Source organism: Mixophyes fleayi, chromosome 2 (genome assembly GCF_038048845.1).
Source record: "Mixophyes fleayi isolate aMixFle1 chromosome 2, aMixFle1.hap1, whole genome shotgun sequence".
In the NCBI taxonomy this organism is placed as follows: Eukaryota; Metazoa; Chordata; class Amphibia; order Anura; family Limnodynastidae; genus Mixophyes; species Mixophyes fleayi.
The window spans coordinates 355,828,673-355,852,052 of NC_134403.1; the positions used below are offsets into that span (position 1 = coordinate 355,828,673).

General features: G+C 40.5%; 1 protein-coding gene across 3 annotated transcripts in view; it reads left to right on the forward strand.

Moving 5' to 3' along the window:
- Window positions 1–23,380, forward strand: part of HUNK (hormonally up-regulated Neu-associated kinase) — a 204,467-nt gene that overhangs the window by 158,674 nt on the left and 22,413 nt on the right. For 2 of the 3 annotated variants that reach the window (XM_075197159.1, XM_075197158.1), the window contains exon 2: window positions 7,177–7,417. In XM_075197159.1, coding sequence (XP_075053260.1) covers window positions 7,178–7,417 — 240 coding nt within the window. In that variant the 5' untranslated portion in view covers window position 7,177. Of the gene's footprint in view, window positions 1–6,634; window positions 6,929–7,176; window positions 7,418–23,380 lie in introns of those variants that run through there. The other variant, XM_075197160.1, reaches the window with a different exon arrangement.

A 23,380-nucleotide genomic window follows, 5' to 3' on the forward strand; every position in this document is an offset into this window, starting at 1 on the left:
GTTGGCTTCTTCTTTTTAGCTTTTAACTCAAAACGAGGCCCTTAATGTTTAAGTGGATTGGGGTGTAGTATATAAGGCGTTGCAGGATTATAAAGAGTTCACACCACAGCAGTGTTACCGTGTTGCTCCAAAACTGTGATCACACGCTGCAATGTGCAATCGAAGTGTCTGAAATAAAACAGCTTCACCACAAGACTTTTAGTTTTCTAAGCAAGTAAAAATCCCTTGGTTGCGACATACATTATATATTGACTCTATTAGCCATCACTCAAACTGTAAAGTCAATAAAATCAGAGCGAGGGAGCAGATGATAATCTCGGGGCACATGCACTAACTTGAGTTAAGGAAATAAACGTCCAATGCATGTAACACAGATATAGTATAGCTGTCACTTGCTGGCTGACCTGCTTGGAACAGATCCAGCGACCCCCCCAGGCTGAGGCTTTTTAAACATTAACTAATCATATTGCGGTGGGAGGACTCAGGTATATTGCTGTTATGAAAGAGGTTCAGCCACTGCTGAAACTTGCAATTCACAAATCATCAACCATCATGAGTTGTCGCATAATTTTCACATCTGTTTACCTGTGTTTAGTCAGCAATTCCTGATTGAGCAATCAATATATTTGCCTTCATAAACAGAAATTGAATTGCAAACATGATACATATCTTATTTATACATAGATAGGTGGATTATTTTTTCCACAGAAAACAATTATCATACATGGCTGCATGGTATATTAGTGGATAATAATTCCAATTTATTCCATTTAGAGTTCAGAGGAATGTTGTAACTTAGCATCCCTTCATCCTTTGGATATAAGACCAGTTTAATGGTTATATTAACTACACTGCGGGTTTGAAAATGTGGAGATGTTGCCTATAGCAACCAATCAGATTCTAGATATCATTTTGTAGAATGTACTAAATAAATGATAATTAGAATCTGATTGGTTGCTATAGGCAACATCTCCACTTTTTCAAACCCGCAGTTTAGTATATCTAGCCCTAAGTCTCAATTCTGTATTTTATAATTCAGGAGAATAATTTCACTAAAGATTCAGCCTAATGCTGAACCAAACCTGGGGCCTGATTCATTAAGGATCTTAACTTAAGAAACTTCTTATTTCAGTCTCCTGGACAAAACCATGTTACAATGCAAGGGGTGCAAACTAGTTTTCTGTTTTGCACATAAGTTAAATACTGACTGTTTTTTCATGTAGCACACAAATACTTGATAGCTTATTTGTACACTGAAATGTAAAGTTGATATTTGTGTGCTACATGAAAAAACAGTCAGTATTTAACTTATGTGCAAAACAGAAAACTAGTTTGCACCCCTTGCATTGTAACATGGTTTTGTCCAGGAGACTGAAATAAGAAATTTCTTAAGTTAAGATCCTTAATGAATCAGGCCCCTGACCCTAAGTTGCATAATAAAGCAAAACATAAAATCTGGTTTGTAATTGTATATTCTGGAAGTTATAAATCCGTGTCCTGCACCATGAAACCGTAAAGAAACCAGGATTCGGTTGGCCTAAGTCTAGTTAAAACTCTTTGTACTTTAGTGGAATCCAAAACCAAATGCTAGATTCAGGGAATCTCGCAGCCACTTTACAGTTTAAACTTTTCCTATTGTATTCTGTCTGACATTTTTAACCCGTTCCATCACTTCTTCTTCGTTGCTCTAAGGCACCGCATACATTTTATTACGCCATTAATAAACTTATACATAAATACAGCATTGATGTCATTATATTATATATAATAATATATATATCTATTTTCCTTTAACATTGTTTGCATCTTCTAATGCTTAGTTGCCATTCGCTGCTATTAAAGAGTTACAATTTGAAAAGACAAATCCCGAGCACTTGCATCTTGTTTCCAGATGCCGGTTTTCCATCATGTTTTCTTGTGCTATTGAAACGTACAGTTTCATTTGTTCAACATCTGTATTCGAGCCATACATCAAAACCTTGATGACCTTATGTGGTTGCAGTGTTGTGCATCCATTCCACTTAGCACAAACCAGATGTATCTGTGATCCCTCACAAACAAAGCTGTACAAGGAACCTGGAATGCCTTCTCTTCCACAACAAAACCAATACATTTGCACACACGTGTAAATGTTTTATGATGTGTTACGGGGGTGTTTTGGGTCCTAGCTCAACACATTGCTAAATCCTACTGTATACACACACACATAGGACCTGAGTCATCTAGGAACGCAATGTGGACACAACTTGCGGTTAAAAATTCGGACGTAACTTGCAAGCACGTCGGCCTGTATTCAAGTACAAGCGGATCTTAAGTTTCCATTTGAATCTGGGTATAAGTATTCTCTGGCTATACATTACTTGCCTTATGCAAACAGACAGAACACAGTTCAAGATACAGACATGCATATGTGCAAGATAAAGTCCGGTCGTAGCAGATGCCAAAATAAAAATTATAAAAAAAAAATAATTTGCAACTATTAATACTATAATTATAAATAAAAATATACAGTATATTTTTTTTAACATGAAATACATAAATCAGGATGTTCTTAACGAGTACTGTACATAAAATGCATCTTATAGTTTCTCTTACTTGCAAACAGATGTTCTGGCGTGTATACGTGTCAGTCATCACTATCAGTTGGCACTTACACCCGCCCTGTTGCTGGAGTAAGCGATACAGATAAAAACATGTACCAAAGAGGTGCCCAAATCTTGAATGGGACAAATGTGCGTGCGCTCAGCTTTGGCACCCCCTTACTGTACATTGCCTACATGCATCTGCCCCATTACGACCTTCAAGTCTTAGGCAGTCGGAAGTGTCGTTTGTGTTTAAACATTAATCGGATGCAATTGCGTTCACTAACGTAAAGTACTTTCTGAGTATGCGCAGAGTTATTTCACGCAAGATACGGCACGCAATAGGACTACATGCCCATAGCGTTTATTTGCAACATTTGGGCCTTCACTAAGTTAATTCAAACTTTTGAATATAAATGAGCTTTAATTAGCTTCGACAAACCAGGTAGACATGAACTGAGTGAAAGAAAACAACAAGCACATGGCCCCACTAGGGCACTAATGCACTTCTTGGCCCATCTCTTATCAAATGGGCAGCTCAGCCGCTTACCACTTTTAATCTAGTATCATATATAAAGTCTACAGTCCTTGCACTGCTGAAGTCTCTCCTTGGCCAAACACTGTGATCAAACAGCGTGGTTCCAGTTGTTCATGGAGAGGACAACTTTCTGTCTCCAACTGGACCCAGTAGCACATTTGGTCTTTCTAGTCTCAAAAGCACAGAAAACCGTCTATCCTAATCCTGTTATCGTAGGGCAGATCTCTTGTACGTCTCCAACTGGTCATCTATCTCAGCTTCCCTGTCTCTAGCAGGACACAATACTGAGCTCCCTACTGAGTTGCAGACAGGTGTGGTCACACAGCTCAAAGAGGATACCAAATTCCAGGGCGTAAACAGGTGGCAAACTAGCATCAAATAGCCTGCAGCCCACACTACTGCACAGGGTATAATACACAGTGGGCGGATGTTAACCTAACCATGAGTTTGTACCATATCTTCAGGACTCTGCTGCAGTCTTTCTATGCAAAGTACAACCCACTGGTCATATTTACAAAGGGTCAGTACCATTAGAGTAGACAGATACTGTTGTTCACTGCCTGTTAGTCAGCCTTCTTCAAACTTCTCACAGGAAATCAAGATTTGTCTGGGTCCATACACTTTTGGAGCACAGGTTTATGAGTGTCGCAACTTTAATGACTGGTGACAGAAATACACACTTGGATAAAGATAACTTTATTGTATTGAGAGCTAACCTGGTTATAATTACACAGCACAACTGGAATGCAACAAGGAACATGACACAAAAACAAGAAAGTGAATCTCTTAGGGGTAGATTTATCAACCTTCTAAAAAGGAACAGTGGAGGTGTTGCCCATAGCAACCAATTGTATCTAGCTATCATATATCTATTACATTCCAGAAAATGATAGCTGGAATCTTATTGGCTGTTATGAGCAACACCTCCACTTTTCCTTTATGAAGGTTTGATAAATAACTAGACAGAACTATCAGTACTGCAAGAGATGTAAGTAATTAATACTAGACCTACTTTTATTTGTGTTTTTTTCTCATGTTTACTTTTTAATACTGTGCTCTTTGATACCATATGCTGCCCATGTTATTGTATAATACGCTATGGTAACTAACACTTTTTTAGAATATTGTTAACACACCATTAAATACACCAATCTACTTCCAAAAATATCAAGATAATGTACTAAAGTTTATGCAAAATAACAACAACTTTCATCCACAGCCATTATTAACTCCTTGTCTACGCAGAGTGGAGGCGGCCATTTTGTGTGCTGAAGCACAATACATTAGAATACACCTTCTCAATTTCAACATGGCATGGCATATCTTGCATAATATTCAGCTCCAGGCCCATATGGCCCATAATCTGGCCCTAGTTCAGTGATGTCTCTAGCTCTTAATGAATTTATAGGCTGCTTTCTCATGAATATAATGAATAGTATTCGACAAAATGGCTGCTTCTACTGAGTCTAGGAGACAGCCACACTTTAAACACAAATAAACCAGGGATGTTAATGCTCATGAGACCTTGGTGAACTGTAGGGTGAATTAGCAGAAACTATTCAGAAACCATTAATATGGAGCAATGCACTGTTGACCCCTCTGGCTAAGAAAAGCAACTGCTCATATAGGAGAAGTATTTCTCTGCGAAGACAAGTACAACATAAGCAGGGACATGTATTGTTCTCTGCTGGCTGTTATAATGTGCTAAGAAGTCAGCTAAGTACAATGCCAGTGGGGTTCAATGTTAAAAAAAAACATGGAGAAAAAAAGCACCCAGGGAAAGCAGCAGAATATTCACACAAAAAAAACAGACACAGACTGCCTATCACTTGTGTATTTGCACGTTAATTATAGAGGTGTAATCTCGTGAATTTTAAGTGACTGCTGCCTTTGTTCCTCAGTTTTACCACCGTCTAAACTGATTTCAGATGACTACGCTCAATGTACATTCTGTATTGTATAAGGAGATTACTAATATTCTTCAGGGAAAAAGAAACTTAATATAGAACATTTTGAACCCCAATGCTGCAAGTGGGAAGCGTCTGCTGATTGAGTACATATAGACAGACAGACAGAAAGACCAGACCAGTTCCACACCATGTGTCACCATTGTCATCACTAATTCCGCAGCGCTGTACAGAGAACTCACTCACATCAGTCCCTGCCCCATTGGAGCTTACAATCTAAATTCCCTACCATACACACAGACAGACAGACTGTGATAGCAGCCAATTAAACCTACTAGTATGTTTTTAGAGTGTGGGAGGAAACCCACGCAAACACGGGGAGAACATACAAACTCCACACAGATAAGGCCATGGTTGGGAATCGAACCATGTGATGTGAGGCAGAAGTGCTAACCACTAAGCCACCGTGCTGCCCCCTATAATCTATAAATTATATAATGAATGGTGTTTGCCAGACAAGCGTTTGCATGACCCATCATTAGATTTATTGCAATGCCGTTCTAGGGTGTTATTATTTGTAGCCATCTAGCAGGAAACCACTTGATTAAAATGCATCTATCATCATCACCATTTATTAATACAGCACCACTGATTCTGCAGCGCTGTACAGAGAACTCACTCACATCAGTCCCTGCCCCATTGGAGCTTACAGTCTAAAATCCCTAACACACACACACACACACACAGAGATAGAGAGAGATCTATTACTTGTATTGGTTATATTCTGAACGTGGTTGCCTTAACTACGTTAAAGACAATTAAACTGAATGGCCTGCAAGTTGCAATCTTTAGAGTGCTGAGCTGCATGAAAAATAAATATGAAAAAGCAAGATTTTCCCCTCATGCATCATTAATGCAGGCACTACTTAGCTTGCCACAACATTGCCCTTAACTTCATACAAGCTCCCACGGCACAGAGGCCGACACGGCAATAAAACTATCACACAGCCGGTGGTATATATTTGTAGACAGGGGCCTATAAAAATGAAGCCTGTGTACAATTAGCTGGTAAATCACACCGTCGCTCTGTAGCCACAATCCTCTGAGAAGTCCTGTGCAAAAAACAAACAAACCAAGTGGTAGGAATTAGTGGGCATTGGAATAACTATTTTATTTACCAACCTAAATGACTACTACTTGTATTTACATTATATTATGATCCCAGCTCACCTTTTTTTCCTCACAGTAAATTTATTTGAGGAACAAAAATGTAGTGCAACTTTTCATGGAATAGGAGTTATATATAGAAATATATATATATATATATATATATATATATATATATATATATATATATATATAATTTATAGTTCCTTTGCCCACATACGAATAATCTTGTCTTTGTAAATATTTGCAAGACCAAAATAGCACACTGGGTTGCTTTGTGGCTAAAGCCATATTGACCACTGCATTTTATTTTTAGTAAAATAAAGAAGTGACTAACAAAAAAAAAAAGTGTGTGAAGGAAGCAGAGGCTTTGGGCTGAATGCAGGAGGAGGGGGCAGGCTCTGAAAGGGGCTTGTACAGTGTAAGAGCTTAGATCACATCTGTTCCCGCCGCCTGTGATGGGATTAAATTACTGCACATTCAGAGTCAATGAGGCTTCAGACAGGGAGCCTCAGTCCCTGCACCTCTCTCCTGGTTCTCTCTCTTTCTAACCCTGCACATACTCCTGGGCTGTGCATTCATTACCACTCCAGAGCTGTGACTATCCAGCCAGGGATCATGTGCAACTACAGCAGCCTCCCACCCACTCTGATAGTGGCTTTTACACTCCATTGATAAAAAAGAGAAAAAGAAAGAGCGTTGCATGGACTCATTCCTGGCCATAGACTGATCTGGTTTGTGAATTGACATTGCAAGGCTGCTGGACGTTCACTGGATCCCCCTAGATCGCTAAGGGCTGCCTTAGATCTGTTTGCTGGTTCCTCAGTGGATCCCTCTAGATCGCTAAGGGCTGCCTTAGATCTGTTTGCTGGTTCCCCAGTGGATCCCTCTAGATCGCTAAGGGCTGCCTTAGATCTGTTTGCTGGTTCCCCAGTGGATCTCTCAGGGTTGACTTGTCTTATCCTCTGTGTCTTCACCCCAGGATGCCGGCTGCAGCTGGGGACGGACTCAGCGAATCCCCCCCAAGGTTCTTGCTGGGAGAGAAGCCCCCAGTGCAAGTGGAGGACACCTTCCTGCCGGCCTGTGTGAGCACCGTGTCCCGGGAGACCCTGCGCAACTTCCAGCACACCAAGAGAGTGGGCAACTACCTGATCGGAAGGAAGCTGGGAGAGGGGTCCTTCGCTAAAGTCAGAGAGGGTCTTCATGTGGTGACCGGAGAGAGGGTAAGGGGCTTCCAAATGTTCTATGTTGTGTGTGTGATACAATGTTGCAATAATACATATTTGAAACAAGTAAATATATTACAATTTTGCATTATAAACAGTTTAGTTGATAGCTTCTTAGGGTAATTATACACAAGAACATAGCTCTCCCCATTCTGTTGGTATTAATATATTTTTGCTTAGTATGTTTTAAATATTAAATGCCTATCTGATCAATAGGGCAAGCAGCATTTTAGTGGAAAAGGTTAAAAAAAATAGGCACTAATTTTAAAGATTATAATTTAGTTTTGGAGTTAATGAAAACTCAGTTTAAACCATTTTATATAACAGTGCCACAGTTTAGAAATGTACTTCTTTCAGAATATTAGTGACATTGCATTGAGGACAGTCAGCTGTTCTGATCCTTAGTTTGTGTTTACATATGGGAAATATTAAGCATCTATCTGTAGAATCTATATATAGTTGGTCATCTCTGGTGATACAGAAATTCTGGGAAAGAGCCGCTTCTGTCTATCCTGGTTATCATTGCAGCAGTAAACCTATTAAAATCAAGTAAAAATAATTGTAAATCAGGTGCGTCCGGAAGGTTAATTCATTTGTTTCCCAAGAGATTCTGCATCAGCCTTACAGCTTTAACCTCTGTTTGGGGTCAAGTTATTGCAACCATGTCACTCAGCCCTTCCTGTCACTTGCAATTTAGAGACAGATAATTTGGATTCAGGTGGTCCTTGTTTTGGGAGGAAGTGCCTGTAGCTGTTTTTGTTAAGGTTCCATTGATGTGTCCACCTCCTGGGCCTTATATATTGCACACCTGGGTTAACAAAAGCTGTAAGAACAATGTACCTGTGAGTATAATTATGTGCTAATGATACAATCAAACATGGTAGGTAAGTCAGTGATCTTCTGATTTACTTTACATTACACCACCCTAAAAGACTATTCCAACTTTTTGATACAGCAGTCAACACCTCCTCTATTCATAGCCTCCTCCTATTCGCCTGTGTGTTCAGATGTTCTCTGAGTTTTGGGAAATGTATTGTTAGAACATGTGTGGAAATTGTCCTGTTGTATGGTAATAGCTAAAGATATTTCTCATCAGTCTTGAATATCATTCTCAGAAACATTACAAAACCAATAAGTATTAGTGATACCTGGTTTTCAAGCTCACGTTTCTGGCCCCAGGGGAATTTTTGGGATCAGAATGAGGCTCTAGCTTCGAATATTGAAAACCTCTTTTGCCCGGATATTAGTCCTTGCTTTTAAACTACGTTTGACTTCATCCTGCTGTTTTATCAAATAAATAATATAGTTTAGCACATCTGTTATGATACCTGTACATATTTGTAGGCATTTACACACACAGACAGAATAACATAACTATATTGTACATAGTTTGGTCTCAAGAAGAGTGTGGATTGATAACTAAGTTTGAAAGTCCAGAAAATTTCACATTGTTCCCCATAATTCATATTATGGGGAACAATGATATTATTATTATTAATTCTGCACTCTATCCATGCGCAAGACCAAGTTTTTGGTTTGGGAAACTTTTGGTGTTTTTACGTTCACGGTGCATTTGGAGTTTTCTGTAAATATAATACGTATTATAATACAGATCTACTGATCATTATGACTGTTTAAGCGGTTGCCAGGATCCACTGAACACATTGTGAGCCGAGTTATCGTACCACTTGCTGATGTTATGTAGCAGGACTACAAGTTCTGACCAAAATGAAAAAGAAAGGGATTGCTATGTCTGCCAAAAATGCTTTGTCTCCAAAACAAGCACTGAACGTGGGAAAAAACAGTACTCTTGCGTACGAGCACTCGTGTTTCTATGATTTTACCTCAGTGGTGGACAAAGTAAGCAGTTGGTCAAATCTAGGAGTCTGCAGGATCTTTTAAGGAGCCAGAGAATATGTGCATCCATTGACCTCAATAGAAACGAATCCCAAACGTTAGGTAACGGAACTAATTTCTGAATGCACTTTAGCTACATGGCTCCTGGGGTTTGTCCAGCAATAGGCTACTATGAAACTTATACCCCATTCATACTGCACCAAAAACCCGGGTTTTTGCAGAGGCACGCTGAAAAACCCGGGTCTTGGTGCAGAATGAATAGTTCAACCACAAAATCCCGGGACTTAGACCCGGGATTTTGCGGGGGTAATTCCCGTGTTGGACCCGCTCGCCTGCTGTATGAATGGTGCAACCCGTGTTATTCCCGGGTCTCACCATTCATACTGTAAAAAAAAATAATTGTGAGGTAAAAAAAAAAGATTTTAATTAATAAAAAAATACATAAGAAATGTTTACTTAACTTATTTTCAGCCAGCGGTGTCTCCGGTGCGTTGCCGGCTGTCAGGGGGGACCTCTGGGTACTAAAATGACGTCATTTCCAATGGACTAGAAATTACATCATTTACGTACCCAGAGGTCCCCCTGACAGCCGGCAACGCACCGGAGACACCGCTGGCTGAAAATAAGTTAAGTAAACATTTCTTATGTATTTTTTTTAATTAAAATCTTTTTTAACACTTTTTTTTTTTTCTAAAACCCGGATCGGGCAGGTGCAGTATAAACCCGCTCAACCCGGGAATCATCTTATCTATACTGCCCTGTGACCTGGCAATATCCCGGGCTAACAACCCGGGATATTGCCGGGGCGGCAGTATGAAAGTGGTATAATATGTCAAGTACAGAACAATTTACGGGGTCTATTTATTAAGACCCTGCTACCTGCCGAAAATGAAGAAGTCACTCCATTTTACTAATATTTATCACTGAGAGTAAACAATTAGGCACGTGTACTAAATACAGTAATGTATAGTTGATTGTCCCTTGAGATACTGCTTGTTATAAGCTTTCTATCCATCCTTTTATAATGGTTTTGTGTGTCTGGCTAGGATCCAGGCCTCTTATGTAATGTTATATCCTGTGTACATCCTATGGACAGGTTCCAGTGGATCTCTCCAGAAATGCCCAAATGCTTTAAACCTTTCAGTCCTCGTTACTTGTTGATGTGTTACAGATTTTCTGGCTGCCGCGCTCACCTCACTAGTAATCCCGCACCTGGGAAGACTTAAACTCGGTGCTCACTCTGATTCATCCATTACTGTCTTAAAGCAATCTCGGGATAATACTTTATGATCGGGCATAAGTTCACGAGTGTACGGGATTAGGCTCCAGACATAACATTCAGACTGTTTTAGATTTTATCGTAACATGGTCACTCCACAATGCTGGCTCCTATGTCTCCGTTTACAGGTGGCAGTGAACGAGTGAATGTATTGGATAAACACACAAGCGATTGAAGGACATTACCATTTTTAGACATGTACTATTACAAGTAGCGTTGCCTAATTCCCCTACTTTTAACATGGGACCCTGGTTTTCCTCCTGTCAGATCCAGGGGCTGGATGGCAAATTTTAGCTCAGGGTGGGTGAGACTCGGCCTGGCAGTCTATTGGGATCATTTAAAAGGAAAAAAAATGCACATCGCCCAGTAACCCAACCCAAAGTAGCCCACTATGGGACCGGACGGACGGGGTACAGATGCCCTCAAGCCCAGACAGCCATTGGTCAGATCTCTCTCGGGGCCCCAAATTTACGCCCTTAGCAGGCTGGAGTACGAGACGATGACCGGGTCCTAGTGGCTTTGCAGCATAATGCCCATGCCTCATGTATACTGCCATGAAGGTCTTCAGTGCTGTCACTGGTTCCTAGTTCTTACCTCCCACCTTTTGAGCAGCAGGAATCAGGGAATGGGGCGTAGTCATGTCACAATGAAGTGTGACCACGTCCTGGAGGCGTGTGTAGCAAATTTAAAGGTATGCAGAGCAGCATTGAATGGGAGATTCCTCCTAACTTCCTTACCCACAGGGCAATGATGTCCTGACCAGAGACTTCCAATTGGGACTGTCCTGCCTAAATTGGGAAATTTTAGGAGGTATGCCAGTAAACTAACAGGTTGCAGGCGCACAAATTCCTTCTCAGCCCACAAAATGGCTTGCTGCACCGTGTGCAGACAATAGGTACACTTGGGTTTAGGAAACGAGATTCAGTGGAAAACAAGTATTGGCTAATTTTGTCTAAACGATCTGTAATATCGTCAATGTATGCAAACATGTATATATATTTGATAAAGTCTTTCATGATTCCCTATATTTATCCTATTATCAGTGGCCCTAGTGTCTTTTTTAAAAAAAAACAAAAAAACCCTCACTAACCTATAGAGAGATATGTATATCAGGAGTCTTTACAGATCATATGATACCTTAAGTTAGCTGCAGCTGTTAAATTACTGCTTAATTGTCCTTATCTGAAATAAACCTATTTCTACTTTATTTTCTGCCATAGCTCATTTTAAAGTTCTTCTGTTTCTCAAGGTAACCAATTCCTATTTTTGGTTTGTACGGCGTTTGAACCACCTTTTTGAAATGCCGTCTAAAAATAGATGCCTGGTACTTGAGTTTAATGAGATGATTCAGAATAGGCTCAGACCTGTTTACTGGACATTCTTCTGAGAGGGTCATGTTGTCTATGAACTGTTTGTATTAAGTACTGTGCCTTATACCTGGCGTCATAGATGTACAATGTCTTGTATCTTTGAAGAAAGGATGTTCAGTAAACCATGAGATCTTTTATACTGTCATCTGAATTCTTAGGATATAAGTGCATTGCGTCCTCGGTACGGATAAAGCTGCCATTTGATTGGTTGCTAAATATAAATGCTTTATGCTTCTCTCCTTGTAACATCTTTCCTCTACGCAAACGCTATTAAGGTAACCAAGGTACTGCAGTGTTGCAAATGGCTTTAAAGGGAAACGTTCACATATATTGGTGTGGTAAGAAAAGTGTTTTGCTTTATATTGGGGTCAAAGTGAAGCCTACTCTGGAAGCATGGTGTGCTTGCTTCTTGTAACACGTTATAATGTGTTTGCCACCATATCTATCCGGTTACGCACCCCGCCAGTGTTATCGGCACATTGGCTCAATGTCTTAAAGTTTGTGGCTGCCAAACAAGCCAGGTTATAAATTCAACTGAAATTGGTGAAGGGGTTATTGGGCATGTGGGTAAATACAGTTAGATGACTGCTATTGGCTCGTGTGTGCGCCAATCTAGTCTCCAGACCAACCTAGAACTGTGACCAACATGGGCATCAATGTTTTGTAGCAAGCACCTGCTGCGTTCACATAGTGGAGGCAGCCATTTTGAGAATGCTTCCTATCAATGCACTAGGGACTAGAAACATCACTGAGGTGATTCATGACCAATATTAATATAGAGTATTGAGAATGTAGTTCAGGTTATATGTGGCCGAGTAGAGTTTGACCCTAGAAGAGTTAGAATGAGTGACTCTTTAAAGTTTTACTATGGGGCCCTGGAAATTCTAATTACTCCATGCCTTAATTGGCCCCGACAAACATGAATGGAAGCTGAAATAACACACATATTATCACACATACCTTTTGTACATGTGACCGGTATCCGCCGATATTAATGGATGTAGGTGACCTTTTATCTGCAAGGTGTAACTCTTACCAGTGATTGGGTGATCTGAGCGCTTTGTCTATTTCTTTTTGCTCCCGTAGCTTGGTAAAGAAGTGAGCCTGTCACTCAACAGCCTAGCAATAACATAGTGTATGATTCTATGTGTGTATATTTAGATTTGTACATGTATCCTAGCCCGTTCTTGATGAGCGGCCAAATTTTGTTCCCCAGCCCACTCTGGTTGTGTTAAAAAGTTTGCATTTTTTGTCTGCAAAATTTATAGAGAATAACCACTATAAACGACGTAAACGCCAAGGCTTGCCCAGTATGTATGACTGGCCCTGTGTGATCGTAATCACATTCACAGAACGATGTTCTTATCCTCATAGGGTCACAGTGCTAAAATACTTAAATCTGTAAACTGTTACATTATGGGTTAGTCTCACAGTGAAGGTCAGTTGATGTACTTTGGTGTCAGAAGGGTACATGTCTTGGGCTTGTGCAGAATGATTTCATGCAAGATAGGCTACAGGAAGTGGCGTATGCCTCTCTGTGCATCAGCCCCTTTGTGCCGCTAACGAACCATAGTTTAGGCTGCATTCTCATGATTAGTATTTGAGTCCACCAAGCAGCTGCCTCCAATGTGCATACGCAATAGGCATACATTCCCCTGTTGGCAGCCCAGAGGCTCAGTGGTTAGCACTTCTGCCTCACAGTGCTGGGGTCATGAGTTTAATACCCGACCTTATCTGTGTGGAGTTTATATGTTCTCCGTGTTTCTGTGGGCTCTCCGGTTTCCTCCCACACTCCAAAAACATATTAGTAGGTTAATTCCCTGCTATTAAATTGAGCCTAGTCTCTGTCTATATATATATATGTTAGGGGATTTAGACTGTTGTGAGTTCTCCGTACAGCGCTGCACACTTGGTGGTGCTATTTAGATGATGTTGATGACCTGTTTACCCATGTAATCATCCTATGTTAGAATTGGAAGCATTTTTATTATCACCTTGTAAAATGCAAGTAAAATCTCACATAAATCACATTGCATTTATTATGTGTTTTATATGTTTTTAGATGTCTTTTCATATGCGTTCAGTGTTTTTTAAACGTGCCCCTGTTACAACACAGGAAGTTATCTTGTTCAAGGGAAGCACACGTGGGAACGCACACTTTTTAACTGCATCTAATTTTGTTTACAGTACACTCCCATTGGGATTCATTCAGTAAAATGGAACAAGGAGCATTAAAAACAATGCACTGCAGCCGACACCAGTAAGACACATGTGGAAGTCCAAATATTTACTTACTCATTTAATACAACAATTTACATTTTCATATCCATTTCATGTCCTTAACTTGCATTAGGAACATATCTTAAACTCAGAATTTTATCACCAGTTTGTACATAGCCACAGGGGTAGATTTACTAAACTGCGGGTTTGAAAAAGTGCAGACGATGCCTATAGCAACCAATCAGATTCTAGTTATCATTTATTTAGTACATTCTACAAAATGACAGCTAAAATCTGTTTGGTTGCTATAGGCAACATCTCCACTTTTTCAATCCTGCAGTTTAGTAAATATACCCCTAAGACTCCCTCTCCAGTGAGCTAGGTTAGCACTTGGCTGCAGGTTCCTGTTATACACCTGGAAGTCTGTGAGGTGTAATCCTGTTATGTAACCCTACGCAGGTAACTGATGCATGAGAAGATTTATACATAATCCTCTTCATGAATCGCTTCCTCATCATGTTCATGATTAATGTCATCATCCCTGACAGTGGGCCAACACATATTTACTCTGGCTTCATCTGGAATACATCTCTAACCACTCCTAGGCAGATACCTTTTTCCCCCAAGAGGTTGAAGAAATACTTTATTGACCACAGGCTTGAATACAGATCGGAGGTTATAATACTTCAAAAATGTGGAAACATAAGGAGAACAAAGCATAAAAAATGAGTAACTGTGCACCTGGGCAAAACCATGTTGCATTGGAGGGGGAGGTAAATTTAAAATGTGCGGACAGATTTATAGTTGAGATAATAAAGCTATCAAGTATTTGTGTGATAGATAAAAAAAACAGCTAGTATTTAACTTATGTGCAAAATAATAAACTCATTTGCACCCCTTGCATTGGAACATGGTTTGTCCCAGAGAACACTTACTCCTTTTTTTGCCTTAGTTTCCTAAATGACTTGGGTCCATTGTGTTTTTAACTTTCTATGCTGTTTTCTATAGGCGGGGGGAGGGTGATCTTGAATTAACCCTTGCACTGCAGCAAACTGTTGCCTTTTTTTTTGCTCCAGAACTTTGGATCTAACATAAAACTGGAGATACATACCGTCCAAACGATGTGATTTCGGCAGGACAGTCTCGATTTTAGGACTCTGTCCTGCCATGAAACAGTTTTGCCCGCAGGTTTGCCCCCCCCCTCCCCCATCATGATGTGGCCACACCCCCATTGTGATTTGACCACGCCCCCGGTCTGGCTGCCAGGGACTGGAATGTTGGAAGACATGGAGATGAAATGTAAAAGAGTTAGTACAGGATTAAAATTCAGAGCTCAGGAGAGGTGAGGAGTAGAAGGGAAAATTGCATCCTCTGAGGACCAGAATGAAAATGAACATTTTTGAGTATCTTCAGTTCTGACAGAATATAGAAACTTGCACAGGAGCAAGTATAGCAATGTCACTTTGTAACGCTACATATACGACGAGGTGTACCTCTGTCATGTCATTGGTTAAGGCTGAATTGATATGTTGTATTCGCGTGAATATCAGTTACTCTCCAAAATGGCTGCCTCCACTGTGTGTTTGCAACACATGTGGGGGGATAAATGTATCAAACCTTCTATAAAAGGATAAGTAGAGGTGTTGCCCATAGCAACCAATCAGATTCTAGCTATCATTTTCTAGAATGTGCTAGTTAAATGATAGCAAAACTCTGATTGGTTGCTATGGCCAACATCTCCACTTCTTTTTTTAGAAGGTCTGCTACCCATCCCCCATGGACTTTAAAATGGCAGAATAATTAAAGTAATCCCTACTTTAACAGAACATTCTGGTCTATTTATTGTTGCCTCATGGTTCTATAAATATCAGTCAATCAGCAGCCTGGACGGAGAATCTAATGTGTTTGCACATCTCAATGTGTTACCAAGTCAGCCATAGCGCTTATTCAGGAATGGAATTATCTTTTTTTCTTCTTTTTTTTTTTGACCCAATTTTTAAGTCTGGACTATTGGCAGGCACAGCCTAATGCAGTGTTGGCTAACCTGTGACACTCCAGGTGTTGTGAAACTACAAGTCCCAGCATACCCTTCTAGCAATAAGCTGCTATATATTGGCAAAGCATGCTGGGACTTGTAGTTTCACAACACCTGGAGTGTCACAGGTTAGCCAACACTGGCCTAATGATTCAGCTTTATAAATAGTACAGAAAGGATAGGTACATGCTCATTCTTATTGGAAATCTTCATTGAAATGGTCCAGTTAGAGCTATAGAGACATTACGCCTACTCACTGCATTTTACGTTCTTGTACTTAATGACTGTTTATAATGTAGATTATTCTGATTTAAACCTTTTTTTTTTTTTCTTTTATAATGGATTTCTAAAAATAAACCAGTGATTATGTGAGATTAATGTGGTTGCTAATAATAAACCCCGCACAACAGAAACTCATTTAAATAGTTTTATTTTTATTTTTTTCGTCATTCATTCTGGAACATTTTCCTAGTTGATCAGAAAAGAACTGTAATGTGACAATTTTTAGCAGACACTGAAATCCATTACTGAGCCTCTTTGTACCAGACACGCATGGGATTATAGAAGGATAGAAAGTGACCAAATCCTTGAGCTGTGCAGGGCGCAGTCAGGTCAGAAATCAAACATGTTGGCTTAAAACGTGTCACAAAGACACTGTGTGTTAGAGTATACATGTTATACACATGTTATTTACGTGCAGCCCAGGCAGTCGTTTTGTGGGTTTGAATGAATATTCAGCCTATCAATTTACTAGGAACAAGTGACATCACTAAGGCAGAAAATGTCAGCACTTAATATCTTTTTTCTAACACTTTATCACCACAGTCTTTAGTGTTGATGTTTTAAAGGAACTACCCACTTCTGGATAACACCTCTTCTTAAGTTAATTTCCCAACCAATGGTATCCGACCACTACCAAAACTGAGCCGCTGTATTGGATGGAAAACCAAGAAGGGGGAGAACCTGTCAGTCTTGGGGGAGGGGGGGGGGGGCTTCATGGACACTCTGAGGGGGAAATTCAATTGCCGCCAATCATCCTAATCATCATCTATTTGTTTATATGGCACCACTAATTCCGCAGTGCTGTTCAGAGAACTCGCTCACATCAGTCCCTGCCCCATTGAAGCTTACAGTCTAAATCCCCTAACACACACACACACACACACACACAGACTGAGAGAGACCAAGGGCAATTTTTAATACCTTCCACTTAACCTACCAGTATGCTTTTGGAGTGTGGGAGGAAACCGGAGCACCCGGAGGAAACCCACGCAAACACGAGGGGAGAACATACAAACTTCTCACAGATAAGGCCATGGTCGTGAATCGAACTCGTGACCCCAGTGCTGTGATGCAGAAGTGTTAACCACTGAGCCACCGTGCTGCCCACGATGCAATGTGGCGCATGGATGCATGGACATTGCCAGCAATTATGGTAGAACTCTCCGTTCACTTTCCCTCTCACCACTATGGAGTGTGAATGGAAAATTAACGGATTTCTGTCAAATCTCCGCCGCAAGGTGTCTCACAGATGTTCTGGAGATTCCTCGCGGGTAATTGTATCTCCCCAAAGAGGTAGATTTATTAAAGCTTCTAAAAGGAAAGCTGGAGGTATTGCCCATGGTGACCAATCAGATTTTAGCAATGGTTTTCTAGGGTGTACTTGATAAATGATAGATAGAATCTGAATGGTTGGGCAAAAGCTTTAGTAAATCAACCCCAAATGCCCCCTCAGCACAGCCAGCCCCAGGCTATAGCCCTACCCAAGTACTTCACTGGTGGGGGGGGGGGGAGGGAGGGGGGTTGTCACTGCTGTATATGTAAGTTTTCATTGTTATTTTTAAATGAATACAGTGTTTAAATGTTTTTTTTTCCCCCAGAAGCTTATTGCTTCCTTTCCAGTTAGAAGGAACTGTGGGGGGAGTTATTTTTAACATATATTAAATTATTTATATATTTTTTTTTTCTTCAAAGTTTGGGCAATAATATCATCTCTACCTAAGATTTACATCATTTTTCTATTAGAAGCTCTCCCTGCTATTTTAATCTGAAAAATACATTTCAATGTGTGAGGAAACCAGACTTTTCCAAATTGCTAACAGAGGGAAATAACTGGGTAAACTCTCGGCGGCTTGTTTTTCTTTGGGATAGAGTTTCCCTCCTAGCTGAAACCCTCTCATTATTAGGAGCTATCACGTTGCTGCTTTCCGTCCTATACAAAAGACAGATTTTTTCAAGGGCAGTATCTGGCTGCAAGGGAATGTATGGAAAATGTCCAAAAAATGAAATCTAATATTGGGTTAGATATGTTCCTACTAGTAAAGTCTTGGTTACAACCTTTTGTAACCAAAAAAGGTAATATCAAATATTCATAAGGACAGAATATTTATTTCTAATGCCAGTGAAAGGAAAGAATTTATGATCTAGACACAAGATAATGTAGTACCTTGATGGGCAACGCCATTTGTTATTGAATTCTTAGGGGCATATTCAATTGACGGCGAGATCGCCGAAAATCCAGCGCTCGAAAAATATTACCGTTAATACGGTAATATCTCGCTGGATTTCAGCTCGCTGAGCTGCGAGCTGAAATCCAGCAAGTAAATTACCGTATTAACGTTTTTTACGCGCAGGATTACCGTATTAACGGTAATATTTTTCGAGCGCGGGATTTTCGGCGGCCCCGTCGTCAATTGAATACCCCACTCAAGTTCCAACATTGTAGAGAAAGCCATGGGCTTATTGTCACCAGGAAATTTTACTTTCCAAATTCAAAGACACCGTAGCCTGGAGTTTTTATTAAACGGAGCAACAGTACAAGAAGTAACCCATTGGGGGGAATTCAATTCCCCCGGAAGTACCGTCGCGCTAAAGATATTACAGTTATTACGGTAATATTAACCCGGCTTTTTTGGTTAATATTACCGGTGTTAGAACTACCGTAATAACGGTAATTACGCGCACTATTACCGTAATAGCGGTAATAATGTGCACACAAGTAACGCGGCCAATTGAATTCCCCTCACTGACTGCTTTCAATTCGGTGTTCGCTTTCATTTTCTAATCTAAGCTTTACTAGAACAATTGCAAATCAAAATTTGGTTGCCATGGGTTATAACAACTCTTTTGCAATTTAATTGGTGCACCAGTTTCTTATTGGTATGTTAAACACTATGTTTAGGGTGGATATAATTTTTTATTAATGAATCTCTATCCTCTCCAGATAAAGCTGCTTTCTGTCTTCACTACGTTCTTGTTGTTTTCTAGAGAACGTATAAACAATAGTTTACTGTAGATATTATTCCTTTATTTTCATCTGCTAATTCGAACCTCCCTACTTGCCCCAAGTGCCGAATTCTTCAGTGTGACCATTACATTAAAGCAATCTTTGAAGAATCTTTGAAACGTTGTACAATTTTATAGAACTCCTTGCGGACTAAAACAAGGATATTGGTTATGCTATTCCCGAGGGATAACTTTGTTAAAAGTAATTGTTTTGTAAAGCAAAGTGTTCTTCTAGAATGTTAGGAACAATGCCAGGAACTCTGCACTCCATTGGACACATATATATAAACATTTTGCAAGTGACTTTCTTTCATTCTTAATTGCCCTGACAAAATTGTCCTAGTGCCGGGAAACCACCCTCCAAGCCTGGGGCACTGTATAATTGAGGTAGCTGGATCCTGCCCCCACTTTACACAGCTCTGCTTGAAAAGGGAGAGCTGCGTGCACCTAACAGTAGTGCACGCAGCATTGCCCATGTATATTATGGGGATAGGAAGAGTTGGAGAGCAGCCAAGCACTGTCTAAAATTATAGCCACACCCCCATGCATGCTGGTTACGCCCACTGGCGGCTTGGTGCGGAAACCCACCTCTAAAAATCCTGCGTTTGCCTCTGTAGTAGGTTAATTAAATTGCCCTTAGTCTCTCTCCGTCTGTGTGTGTGTGTGTGTGTGTGTATGTATGTTAGGGGATTTAGATCATACTTGCCAACTCTCGGAAACAAGTTTCCGGGAGAGGGGGCGTGACTGGAGGGCGGGAGGAGGCGGGACGAGGCCAAACGTGTCATTTTGGTCCCGCCCCCCCCGCGAAAACGTAATTTACGTCGCGGGGCCAAAATGACGCGATTGGCCTCGCCCCGCCTCCTCCCGCCCTCCAAAATGGCGTCAATCACCGAGAATCGCGTCATTTGATGCGATTCTCGGTGAAATCCAGGATGCGGGAGAAATGCCAACGAGCCCGGGAGACTGAACCGAATTTCGGGAGTCTCCCGGACATTCCGGGAGAGTTGGCAAGTATGATTTAGATTGTAAGCTCCAATGGGGCAGGGACTGATGTGCGTGAGTTCTTTGTGCAGCGCTGCGGAATTAGTGGCGCTATATAAATAGCTGATGATGATAAAGTTGCAGAATAATAATTCTGTCTAATCTAGCATTCATTATGTACTTTCTGCTTATGTCTATTGTTTTTACTCCTAAGGGAGACAATTACATAAACATTATGATTATGAGAAGAGTCATTCAAGTACATTATGCTGATGTCCTTTGCTTGGTATAAGGCCAGTAGGGTTACCTCACAGCTCGGATTCATGCTCTGGGGGCCTTGTGGCTATAAGCATTTTCTGCAGAACTTTGAAACCGTGTAATATTTCACATACCACCAGGCAATGCATGTGTAATGTGACAGCCTTAGATGTATAACTACAGGTCTTACCTCATTCAGTGTGGTTTTCATGAGAAAATCGCTGTATTATTGACTTGTATGTGGTTTCAAAGTCTGCAACAAAGACACTGTGTGAAAGATTGCATTTTGTACTTTTTTTTGATGGGGAAAGCTCACTTTTAATTTAAAACAGCCAACAAACCTTTCTACGCATCTGTGATTCTTTCACGGATCTAAAATGGAGTTTGGATTGCCTTTCTGGAGGTAGAGAGACACTGGCGGCATTGTCTTTGGTGCTAATACTGTAATTTATTCACAGTACATTTTCAAATGTGGAACTAAACTCTGAAAATTAAAATGCTTGCTTTATAATTCCATGTATGGGGGGTGGACTTTCAAAGAATTATTGCAGCGTGTAATGAGTAACATTGGATTTTTTTTTAAAAAAAATTTAAAGCTCAGAAGGAAGTAAAATGTGGCCAGTTTAGACTGTGCAAATTACATGGACCATGGGTGCCCTGTTTATCTTTTCAGACTGATAAAAGCCACTATTGTGTAAAATGGTTTATCTGCAATTCACAAAGTTGTCTAAATAAAGGCACTTTTAGAAATGTAGTTGAATAAGAGAACCGTCCAGGATTGGCTACACGCTGCTGACTTGCGAAGTGACTTGTACACAGCTATGAATATCAACATTCTGTCACCTAAGTAATTTGGGTTGTTGAGGAATGCAGATTGTTTAAATTGTTGTTTAGGTGCTATTTTCTTTCATTTTTACACCTATATTTATTTACCTGAAATCCATAGCAAAACAAATTACTCTGTGCCCTTTCTGTGTGATTTGGCCCTGTCCGCTTTATATAAAAAATAGACTTTTTTTTGAACTTTACAACACTGGCAGCTATGTTATAAAGTAATTGTATTTGACAGCTAACCTACTTAAACACCCGCTCACCTGTTCACCAGACATGATTGAGTGTAACAGGCTGGAAGTCTGGTAGTCTGCTTCATCTGGGCAGACAGGACCTGAATAACACCACGGCACCATAACTCTCATGTGTTGGCATCTCCTCCTACAGCCGGGGAAAGTGATGACAACTACACTGGTCTTAGAGACATCTTTTATCCTGGGATTGTTCTTCAGTAGGACATTTCCACATCACCGTCTACCAGACTTCTCCTCTCCTGGGATTTTGCACACTGGTGTTGAATTCAATTATCACAGTAACAGAAGAGATGTACAATTTGTCACAGATTCCTAGAGGGCTCGTTCACACCTATCCACTGTTTAATGATGTTATCAGCCGTGCTAATGCCAGAGAAACACATTTTTTTGTACTGTTGGCTATGACCAGTGTGATCAGTGACTTGCATCGCGGTGCACTTACTGAATGCAGCAATATTAAGGGGCAGATTCAATTCGGCCACGTTAGTCTAGGATTAACGCGGCGTTGGTGCTATTACATTTAATAATTTTAACCCGGATTTTTACTCGCGGCCCCCAGGGATGCGAGCAAAAATCAGCATTAAAATTACCGTACTAACTGTAATACTGCACAATTTTACCGTATTGACTGTAATAGAGAGCAGGTCACGTTATTCCTAGAATAAAGAGGCCGAATTGAATTGGTCCCTAAATATGCTACCACTCCCCAGCTTTCCCAGCCTTTATTGTTGCATACACATCAGTGTTTCTGTGGGAAACCAACCTTCAATACAACAGATCAGACACACAGGCTTACCTCCCTGACGTATGGTTCAATGAAGGCGTGTTCAGGAAATGTCATTAGTGAATAATATTACAAATAACTTGTTTATGCCATACTTGCCAACTCTCGGAAACAAGTTTCCGGGAGAAGGGGCGTGACTGGAGGGCGGGGACGGGACGAGGCCAAACGTGTCATTTTGGTCCCGCCCCCCGCGAAAACGTAATTTACGTTGCAGGGGGCGGGGCCAAAATGACGCGATTGGCCTGGTCCCGCCCTCCAAAATGGCATCAATCACAGAGAATCGCGTCAAATGACACGGTTCTCGGTGAAATCCAGGATGCGGGAGAAATGCCAACGAGCCCGGGAGACTGAACCGAATTTCGGGAGTCTCCCGGACATTCCGGGAGAGTTGGCAAGTATGGTTTATACTTTATGCATGCTCACAGTATGTGTGTGTATAATATATACACAGTGATTCACACAACTGCACTCTATTGGTTTACTATGTGCTATAAATACTCATTTGAGGCTAACTCAAATTTTAATTAAATGTTACACCATCATTTAATATTAAATACAATATATTAAGCAGAATGCTACTGTTATTCTGAGGTAGATTCATAGAGTTCAAGTATCAAGCGGATATTATTCCAGTGTTTCAATTCAGACCCGAGATTTCTAAACAGCAATTTGTAAAGTCAGCACTGAATGTACAAAATTAAGTTTGCCTTCAACTAAGGGAGCATTTTGCCTTCATTCCCCTGGGTTGTAACATGAAAATCTGTTTTATTTTCTTTTTACAAAGTACAGCTCTTCTCAATTACTGT